Genomic DNA, 10,092 nt, shown 5'->3' on the forward strand with positions numbered 1-10,092 from the left:
GGCAAAAGGAGAAGGGGACGACAGAGGATGAGATGGCTAGATAGCATCACCGATGCAATGAATATGAACTTGAGCACACTCCGGGAGAGAGCGCAGGACAGGAAAGCCTGGCGTGCTATGGTCCATGGGGTCATTAAGAGTCGGACACGACTGAACGACTGAACAACAACAACAACAACAACAACCATGTCTCCCCATACTCACCTTTTTTCTAAGCCAAACAGTCCCAGATGTTGTAAACATTCCTCACAGTGTAGTTGCTCCAACCCCTTGTTAATTTAGTTGCCCTTTTCTGAGCTTTTCCAATGCTACAGCAACCTTTTTGAGGTGCAGTGACCAGAAATGTATACCATATTCCAACTGTGGTCATACTATCGATTTGTAGAAGGGCAGTATGATATTGAGATTTTTTCCATTTCTTTTCTAATTATGCTCAACATGGAATTTTCCTTTTTCACAGCAGCCACACACTGGGTTGACATTTTCATCGAACTGTCCACCACAATTCCAAGATCCCTTTCTCGTTCAGTCAGTGCCACTTCAGATCCCATCAGTGTATATGTTAAGTTGAGATTTTTTGTCCCAATGTGCATTACTTTGCTTACATTGAACCACATTTGCCAATTTAATGCCCATTCTCACAGTTCGGGCATCCTTTTGGAGCTCTTTGCAAACTCTTTTTGCTTTAACTACCTTAAATAATTTGTCATCAGCAAACTTGGCCACTTCACTGCTCACTCCTAATTCCAGATAATTTAAGAACACATTAAAAAGCACTGGTCTCAATATAGACCCTTGTGGGTCCCTACTGTTTACATCATCCATTGCTTGAACTAACCATTTATGCTCAGGAGGGACTTTGTCAAAACCCTTTTTGAAGTCCAAGTAAACAATGTCTACTGGATCACCCCATCCCACATGTTTATTGACACTGAAAGAACTCTAAAACATTAGTGAGACAAGACATACTTTTGTGAAGTCATGTTGATTCTTTTTCAGTAGGACTTGTCCTTCTATATGCTTACTCATTTTATCTTTAATAATGCTTTCCACCAATTTACCCAGAACAGATATTAAGTGAACCAGTATGTAATGACCTGGATCGATCCCTTTTTAAAAATTGGTGTTACGTTTGCCACTCTCCAGTCGTTTGGTCCCTATTCTAAGGGACAAGTCACATATTTTTGTTAGAAGATCAGCAATTTCACATTTGAGTTAAGAACTCTCACAGATATTATCTGGACCCAGTGATTTGTTAGCTTTTGATTTGTCAACAAGGTCTAGAAGAGACAAGGTCTCTTGTCACCATTATTTGTCTCAGTTTTTCAGGCTGTCATCCTGAAAACATCACTTCAGGTTTCTGCTGTTAAGTCGTTTAGCTTCTCTCCAGTCTCCTTATCCTCCTTTAGTAATGGAGTTAAAGCATTGTCATCCAATGGCCCAACAGTCTCTCTAGCTGGATTCCTGCTTTTTGATTTTTGTTTGATTTTTGGTCTCAATTTTATTAGCAATATGCTCCTTAAAATTCTTTTTTGCACCTCTTATTGTCTGCTTGCATTGCCTTTGTGCAAGTTTCTGTTTGGTTGTTGTTTTTCATTTTCCTCATTTGGGCAATACCTCTCTTTTTCTGAAGTAAGCCTTCTTTTCTGTAATAGCTTCCTTGATACTGCTTGTTAAACATACTGATGAACTCTTGGACTTCCTGGTATCTTTCTTAACAGTGAAATACATTCTAGCTGAACTTCTATTATTGTGGTCTGGATCAACCTCAAAGCATTTTGAAGAGATTTAACCATCTTGACTCCCCATTTCAACTTTTCTCTTTTTTTTAACCAATTCCCTCATTTTAGAGAAGTCTCCTCTTGTGAAATCAAATGTGACTTTGGCAGAGGACGGTTTTTCACACATGGAATAGAAGCTGTGGAGGAACATAACTATCCACCATTTTTGTATTTAGAGTGGGGTTTGGATATAATGAGGTTAACTTTGTGTCTGTGTGTGTCTGTGTGTGCTAGTACGTTTCGGACAAAAAGGTTAATAGTTTAGAGATCAAAAGTTGTTGTTGTTGTTCAGTCGTTAAGTCGTGTCCGACTCTTAGTGACCCAATGGACCATAGCACGCCAGGCCTTCCTGTCCTGCGCTCTCTCCCGGAGTGTGCTCAAGTTCATATTCATCGCATTGGTGATGCTATCTAGCCATCTCATCCTCTGCCGTCCCTTTTTCCTTTTGCCTTCAATCTTTGTGGTCAGGAAGTTTTGCTCAGAGAGCAGGAGGTTCAACAGAAGGTCAGAAGAAGAGGGGGAAAGTTTTAACTTGGGGAAATATTAACGTAGTTGGTAAAAATTAACAAGAAACTATCATCCTGGTTGGTTGCAGTTGGGAGAGAAAAAAACTATTTTTAAGAGGCATCTGAGTATTCTATGCCCTGCCAGGGGTGCTGCCAGCAGGGGGGAGGAGTGACAAAAGAGTGACTTTCACCTCTCTTCCTTTTTGATTTGGTGGGGGCAGGACTGGGGAAGGACCACAGAATACTGCAGTTCCTGGCCTTTCCCTTCCTCTCACAGCCCCACAGAATGTCCTCTTTTTCCTCTCTCCAAAGTCACATTGGGGAAGCAGCTGCTGTAGTTCTTTCTGTGACTCCTGTGATGGGGTGAGGGAGGGAAAGGGGGAGGGACTGGAACCCAGAGCCTCCCTCCCGAGGTTGTAGGAATGTCTATAACCTCAGGAGGGGGACTCAAAAATCCTTTGGTCCTTGGTACAGGACCATAGATTACTCTCTAAGAGATTAAAGCCTAAAGCAGTGGGGCCGAAAAGTAGAAAGGAGAGACAGAAAGAGAGAAGGAAGAAGAGAAAGAAGGAAGGAAAGAAGGAAAGAAAAGAAGGCCAGAATTGCTGGAACTGGAGAACTGATTGGGAAAGCTGGGGCAATGACAGTAAGATATTGCTTAGGCAAGGAACCTAGATAAAACAGGGACACAGATTAGTTAGGTTAATTGGATGCTTTTATCCCTGGTGGTTTAGTACCCTTTTGCTCATATGAGACAGCATATATGTGTGTGCAATAGTGTGTGTCAAAAATTTCTCCCACAAAGTTTGTGACCATTCTCATTCAATCTGATAGAAAAGAAATTGCTTTCAAAAATAAATTCAAAGGAGAAGAAATTTTGGAGATATTCTCATGGGTTATTAAGGGTTCTTGTGCTTACCTTGCTTATGAGGTGGATGTGGAGTATGCACGAGTGTCCTGTCTTTCATTTACAATCATCTCTCTGGCAGCCTGTTGCCTCCTTGGCTTCCTGCACTTCCCACCCAGGGGAAAACATCATGAGGTAATTCCTCCCCCAGGGCTTTTTCAGATCAGGAAGCAGAGACAGCCTGGGAGGCTGCAGACCAATGGAGACATATAATAGAAAGGGGGGAAAAACCTCACACAGTACCCTTGGCCACCTCACAGTGATTAGGTAAGGTCAAAACACCACCAAAAGAAATGCAAAATGACATGCTACAGAGTTTGCAGGGAAGGAGTGGTATTATCAGAACCTGCATTAGAGACAAGATGTATCCAAAACACCCCTCAGAAATTTAACATTTGGGAAACCCTGGGGAAGGTGCTGAACCCTCAAGAATGACAACTAGAGCTGAGCCAAAATTTCTCAGAATACATTTTCTCAGAAAAGTACAGAGATTTTTCTTTTCTTACACTCTCCCCTAGATATAAAAGACCACTTTGCAGAATGTTCTCCAAATTTTCTTCACTTATTTTTTTCTGGTGGCTGCATCCACCCTACCCCACCCTCTCCCCATGCCCTCGAATGATCCTAGGTATGGGGTATTGTGGAGGATTCAAAATGGGGGCCAGGCTGCCAAGACAGTTGATGCTGTTGCCACTTGTAGTGGCAGTGTAAAACAACCCCCCCACCACCACTGGGGTGGGGGGAGATCCTGTGTTACAACCCTTGCTAATGGTGAGCCCTACCTGTGAGAAAGTGTTGGAGAATTTCTCCTCCCCATGTCTAACAGCCAGCCCCCCACACTACCTGAAAAACAGAGAGTTTCCAGGTGGGCTTGGTGGGTGCAGCCAGAGAAATATTTCCACCTGGTAGCAGCAAAAAGGCCACGGGAAGAGGAAGGCAAAAAGGAGTCGGGCACACTATTTTGCTTGTTTTCTATTCCACTCACAGAACAAGGCGTTGCCATCCACGACAGCAGCTAACCTAGAGTTCACAACAAGTGGGAGCTGAAGTAAATCCGGACTTTCCGATGAGGGTGCCTGTATGACGTAGGTGTTTGTCTCATTCACACGGTAAATTTTTGGTGTACATTTAAAAAACTTAGGAATATGTGTAAAAAACGAACGTGTGAAGTGAGGGGTTTTCCTCCCTGGGCCTACCTCACAGCAACTGGATTCCATAAGGCAGGTGTTTGGTTTTCCTTCTCTCTCTCTTTTTTTAAAGTTGCGTTATATACACGCGACCCAGATTCCCTTCCACGTTTCCCTGAGCGGTGCTTCTGAAGTGTGGCAAATAGCCATCGGCAGGAAGGGAGGCTGCTCCACGCCCACTTGCGTGGCAAGACTGAGCCCCGAGCGCGTGGCTGCCCCTGCACCCGACCGTCCCGCGGCCGCAGGGCTCACTCGTCCTGAGGAGGCGCCGTTCTGAGCCGCGCTGCTTCAGTGAACAGCAGCCCTTCATCCCGCGGCACGACATTCCCGGCCGGCGACTCTCCAGCATCCAATCCGCGTTGCTTCAGTTGCCACCAAAGGCTCCAAATGTCAGACCTGCAGCTGGTAGGTGAGGACAACACTTTGCGGAAAGCCCGACGGTACCTCGTGAGATCATCCAGGTCGCACAGAAGGAAAGTGGGAGAACATTTGGCAAGCAGGTAAAGAGGAACGGGGGGGGGGGGGCGGAGTGCGAGTCTCCGGCCTTGTTCCACGCACGGAGAGGGAGGCCAAGAGGCCCGACGGCCCCCGGGACCAAGTCTTTTAAAAATACAAAAGCCCAATCCCTCAGCCCGTGGAACCCACTCGGTGATCATCTCCCTGAGGTAAAGTCCAAAATTCAGTGGATCCTACGATATAACTCTTGGAGAGAGAAATGCCGTGATCTGAACACCACACGCTGAATTCTCGGATTAAAACATTTGCCTGACATAAATAGGATAAAGCTGGATATATGTTGGCAATGCCAATCGAGGAAGCTCAGTATTCGGACTCCGAATACTTTGAAATGGACTGTAATTCAAAATCTGTGTTGGGAAGCGCAACCCACAACTGAGTTCCGAAGCCTTAACAAACAAACCGATGCAACTGAACCTAGTCGGTTTAAGGCAGGAACCCTATCTTCGTTTGAGAGCAAGCTTAATTGAACTCCATGAAACTTACTTCCAAGTAAATTTACTTGAGCCTGGCTGAAATTTTAAATAGTTTTATAACATGAAAACCTCTGCTGGTTCCATCAACCACCTCCTTTGCCGCAAAGAAAGGATTCAAACAGACGTTGGACAAATTTGGTTTAAAATAACTAGGTCAGATAGTAAACAGAATAAAAATGCCACTGAAAGGGAGGGAGAGACTTAAGGGAAATAAAAGAATCAGACGTGAATTAAAATGAAATAAACATTAAGACACATTTATAGTAAGATTAAAAAATATATTTTTAGAATACTCAACGCCAAATGGCAATGGATCCACGGTTCAAGGCAACATAAACGAGCAGAAGTGGCTGACAAAAATCAGGTTCTCAGCACATTTGAAAATAAACTAAGGGGTATTCTGTTGAACTAATTTCAACACAGTGCATTAATAACGACTCTTAGGAAGTAATAACAGGACAAATACTCTTTCCTTCCACCTGACAACGCGGCAGTTCTACCGTCTTCTTAAGTCGGAAGCAGATGCTGGGGGCTTTCTTTCTTGAACTGTGTCTGGGAAGAAACGCGGCAATCCTATCCACACTTGGGACACCGTGAGATTTCTTTCCAAGTAAACATGCAGAGGGTTGCATTGGAAGAGAAATTCTGGTTATTAGATATTGGTATTCTTCCTGTCTGCAGGGGGTGGGGCTGGAGGAACTGAAAGCCAGGAATACAAACAAAAGATTCCTAAATACCACAGGAAGACCTTCATTTTTAAAATGTTAAAAAATAGCCCCTCCCAAATGTACTAAACGTTTTTTCTAGGAAGTAAGTCTGCTTCCATGGGACTTTTCCCCACTTAAATATGCGAACGAACTGCAGTCTCAGTTGGACTGAAGTCTAGTTTCCGTGTATCATCATCGTAACTTTTTTTTTGGAAGGAACAGACCCAGTCTCCATTTGGAAAGAGAGGCGCCTAGGACCAGAGTGTATGGGACGTGCCCACTGGCATCTTTTCTGGGGTCAGATGTCGCCCTGAGCATCGGGCGAAGTTTCTACAGAGGTCAGGCGGAACTGAACCTCATGCTCAGCAAAATCTTGGCGTCTGGACACTTCACTGGGGAAAACGCCCTGGGAGCTGACAACGCAAGTGGAGGAGTGGCCGGGGGGGGGGGGGCAGCGAGCCACGACTGCGGCCACCTTCATTATCCGAATCGCCTGGATTCGTCTGCTTGATTCAAACTGGGCTCTCAACTCCGCTTTCGGCCCACGCGACCAGGTGCGCGCGTCCAAGGTTGTATTTCAGATTCCCGCATGACGCAGCCGGCGGCCAGCCTTCCGTCGCTCTTCGGAAAAGCAGGGAAATCGGCTGCTGCAGCCGTGTCGCGTCACCCGTCGCGGCAAACGCGTGTGCTACAGCACGTCCAGGCGCGGAGAGAGGGCAGGCCAGCCTCGTGGCGGTTCCGGTGGAAGCGGGGGCTGGTACCACGCTCACGCACTCCACGTTCTCCTCTGCCAAACACAGCGCCTGTGCGCGTAACGAAGCCAAGTGGCGGGGGGGGGGGGGCCTTCCTCGCCGGGTGCCCTGGCCGAGTCGTCTGTCTCCCAGCTGAAGGGGCCTCGCAAGCACGCAATCCGTGTTATCGGAAATGCGAAGCCCCGGAAGGCAGGAGCGCAGCACAGGAGAGGGCCCACGCCAGGGACACGGAGCTCTTCCCCGGCTGCCGCGGGATCCCCGCCGGCTCCTTTCCTTGCCCTCTTCCCAGGAGAGGGTATCGGCGAGGTCGTGCCCCGCTTGGTCTGGAGGCCGGGAAGGTCTTGGCCCGGGCTGTTGCTGCTCTTGAGAAGGCGGCTGTCTGCGCCTCGCTCGCCGGAACTAGATGGCCGTTCAGCCACCTTCGCGTGGGAGCACAGGTCCCGCGCTCCTGCGGAACTCGCCTCCATGTCCGGCGAGGAACCATCGCAGCGGAGGCTGAAGGGGCCGCCGCCGCCGCCGCCGCGGGCGAAGGAGAGCGCGCGGCCCCCGGGGCGCCTGTCCAGCCTGGCTCAGCGCGGTAGGGCCGGGCGCTGCGACGCTTCACCGCGGCGGCGAGGCTTCCCGGAACAATCCAGGCACAGAGAGAGAGACAAGGCGAGGCAGGGAGAGAGCCGGCAGGCCAGCTCCGCCCCGGCCGCGGGGAGGAAAGCGGGGGATACGCTCAGGCGCTCCCCTGCCATCTTGGCAGCTCCGTCGAGCTGCTTCCCTCCCCTTCCTGCCATCCATGGACTGGCGTCCCTCTCGGTGTTTCCACGCACGCGCCTCCCGGCAGCATCTCGGGGTGGGGTGGGGGCTCTACAGGGAGCGAAGTCAGGGACGTGTAGCGGCTCGGCAGTGGCGAGGGCGGTGCCGCGTGGACGGCGGGGGGGCTCTTTCCAGTCAGCTCAGCGTACGGAGTTGGCCAAGCTGCATCGCCTCTCCGTGCGATGCGCTGAATACTTCGGGATAGGAAGCCATACTTTGGGCGGGCCCTCCACAGTCAGTCTTTCTCTCTCTCTCTCTCTCTCTTACTACGGAGTTGTTTCCGGCCTGGCTTGTTTGTTTAATGTAGCGTCGCTGGGTGTTGTTTTTTTATTTAATGGAATCGCTCAATGGAATCGCTCTGGGATTCTCTGCCTTTAAAAGGTTGAATGCGATGACAGGAGAAATCTGCAATCTGAATGCATCGGAGAATTAGTTGACAACTGATCAATATCAGCCATTAACAATAGAACGGTTCCAGGAAAAACGTTGCTGGCTAATTTCTGTAGGTGGGGGGCTGCCCGACCCCGATGGTCATTTCCACCTCCCCAACACCCATACCTTTTCTAAGTCGATCGTTTCTTTCTACTTTCTTTTCCCAGAAAAGAAAAGTACAAAACAAAAAACAACACAGAAACAACAGTCCCAGCACCACCGTCCCCGGTATACCTATAGGCAGGAGAGACCGATCTGACCCTGCGGGACTAACTGAAAGGCTTCGTGCGCCTGGCTTCTCCCTCTCGCGTTTCTTGATACTATAATGCAGCTTGCTTGAAGGAAATCAGATTCAGGAACTCTGTTCCTCCCTACACTCGTTGTGAGCGTCCCAAGTCTCATTCGTCCTCATTTGCCCATAGAAAACTCTACATCCATTTCAAAATATATGCTGTATTCCGAATAAAAAGGAAATCTTAAGGTGTTATTGGAAATATGAGGGAAAAGGCAATATAAACCCATAGAGTGCATTATTGTAGTCGCAACCCAGGTAACTTCAATGGAAATAGTGGTAGGTATTGAAAAAAGTAGACATTTGAAGGGCAGGGGCTGAAGGTAACCTTGGTAAAAGCAAGTAAGCCTGGATCTGGTCAGTGCCTCCTTTGATTTCCATCATGGAATATAAACACAATAATATCATGGTATTAACGTATAAATGATTAAACAGGATGGAAGATTTAACAGGAAGTGAGGAAAATAATTATACTTTTATATCTTCGAAGACAAAGAAGTACTGTTTCCTTAAATATCCAACCGATAAAACTGGTCGTCTCCAAGTAGGGAACATTTCTAACCTGCACTATTCTATTTTGTGGGGAATATTGCCATAAGAGGTTTTTTTTTTTCCTAAACGGATTTTGGAAAACATAAATAATTCTAGAGTGCTAATCATGTTAGTTGTATCAAAAAACTGAAAACCTTAAAGACTAACAGTGTAATCATATACGTGTTTACTCAAAAATAAGCCCCATTGAGTTAAAGGGAACTTGCTCTCAGGTAGTATGTATATAGGATTGCAGCCTGACAGTTTTATTGCTCCAGTTTAGCTTTAGTGGATTGGAACCCACTTCGTCAGATACATGATCCATGTTATACTTTGAGAAAGGGAACTCTACTCCACCAAAGATTTTGCTACAATAAACCTTTTAAGGCACAACCCTATGCATGTTTAGACAGAAGAAAGTCCTACAAGTACAGCTGGCTGGGGAATGCTGGGTGTTGTAGTACTTTCTTCTGTCAAAACATGCATAGGATTGCGCCCTTAGTCTTTACGGTGCCACAAATCTCTTCCCCCATTAAGATACTTCACGCTGAGAATGCGATCCTTCACGTGGGTGGGCTGTTTAAATTCCACTGAAACCAGCAGGCTGGGGGATAACAACGCGCGGGATTAAACACAACCCGCAACACGGCCTTTTCCGGCTTGCGCGCGTGAAGAGGTGTAGCGAAGGCGACTCGCTTGCGGCCTGGCTTTGGAAAACCGTCCAGGCAGAGGGGAGAGAAAGTCGAACGTTTTCGGAAAGCGACACAGCAGAGCCGGGAAGCGTGGTCGTTTGGGGAGAGTCTTCCGGAAAAACTCTTTAGGAATGCAGATCCAGTCTGCAATGTTTGCCTCCTCCAGCTAAGATTTCCAGCCTGGTCCACACGGCCAGTTCAGTCAAAATGCTCGGAGCAGAAATGCGAATTCCGCTAAACCAAAGCCGATCTTACCTTCCTCTCCACTGCTCCATTGTGCATCGGGCACTCTGGCTAGACCCGCGACCAAATTCTCCGTGTCTCCAAAGTGTACCTTCGGAGGACTAAACCTCTATAATCCAGCACAGAGTTGATCTCAGCAGGAAAGGGGCACGTAACTTTCTGCTGGATGGCTCTCTCTCTCACACACACACACCGGTTACTGCAAAAATGGCGCTGCCCGATTTGTGGGGAGAACTGGAGAGTTGGTGAAACTAGAGAAAAGTTGT

At 47.5% G+C, this 10,092-nt stretch overlaps 1 protein-coding gene across 1 annotated transcript; it reads left to right on the forward strand.

Annotated features, from left to right (window-relative positions):
• The first annotated feature begins 5,640 nt into the window (after positions 1 to 5,640).
• LOC146344343 (uncharacterized) lies at positions 5,641 to 8,546 on the forward strand. Its single transcript, XM_084860363.1, has 2 exons — positions 5,641 to 7,409; positions 8,236 to 8,546. The coding sequence occupies exons 1-2, from the start codon at positions 6,670 to 6,672 to the stop codon at positions 8,306 to 8,308; spliced, it is 813 nt and encodes a 270-aa protein (XP_084716489.1). The 5' UTR covers positions 5,641 to 6,669; the 3' UTR covers positions 8,309 to 8,546.
• The last annotated feature ends 1,546 nt before the right edge of the window (positions 8,547 to 10,092 follow it).

Source organism: Heloderma suspectum, chromosome 5 (assembly GCF_057233095.1).
Source record: "Heloderma suspectum isolate Gila_16-S chromosome 5, 16-S_ref, whole genome shotgun sequence".
Taxonomy (NCBI): Eukaryota; Metazoa; Chordata; class Lepidosauria; order Squamata; family Helodermatidae; genus Heloderma; species Heloderma suspectum.

Excerpts from the sequence above, each read along its gene's own strand:
- LOC146344343 (XM_084860363.1), top strand. The coding sequence starts at position 6,670 with ATGACGCAGCCGGCGGCCAGCCTTCCGTCGCTCTTCGGAAAAGCAGGG. Across the intron at positions 7,410-8,235 it reads GTCCAGCCTGGCTCAGCGCG|AAAAGAAAAGTACAAAACAA; the intron begins GTAGGGCCGGGC and ends TTCTTTTCCCAG.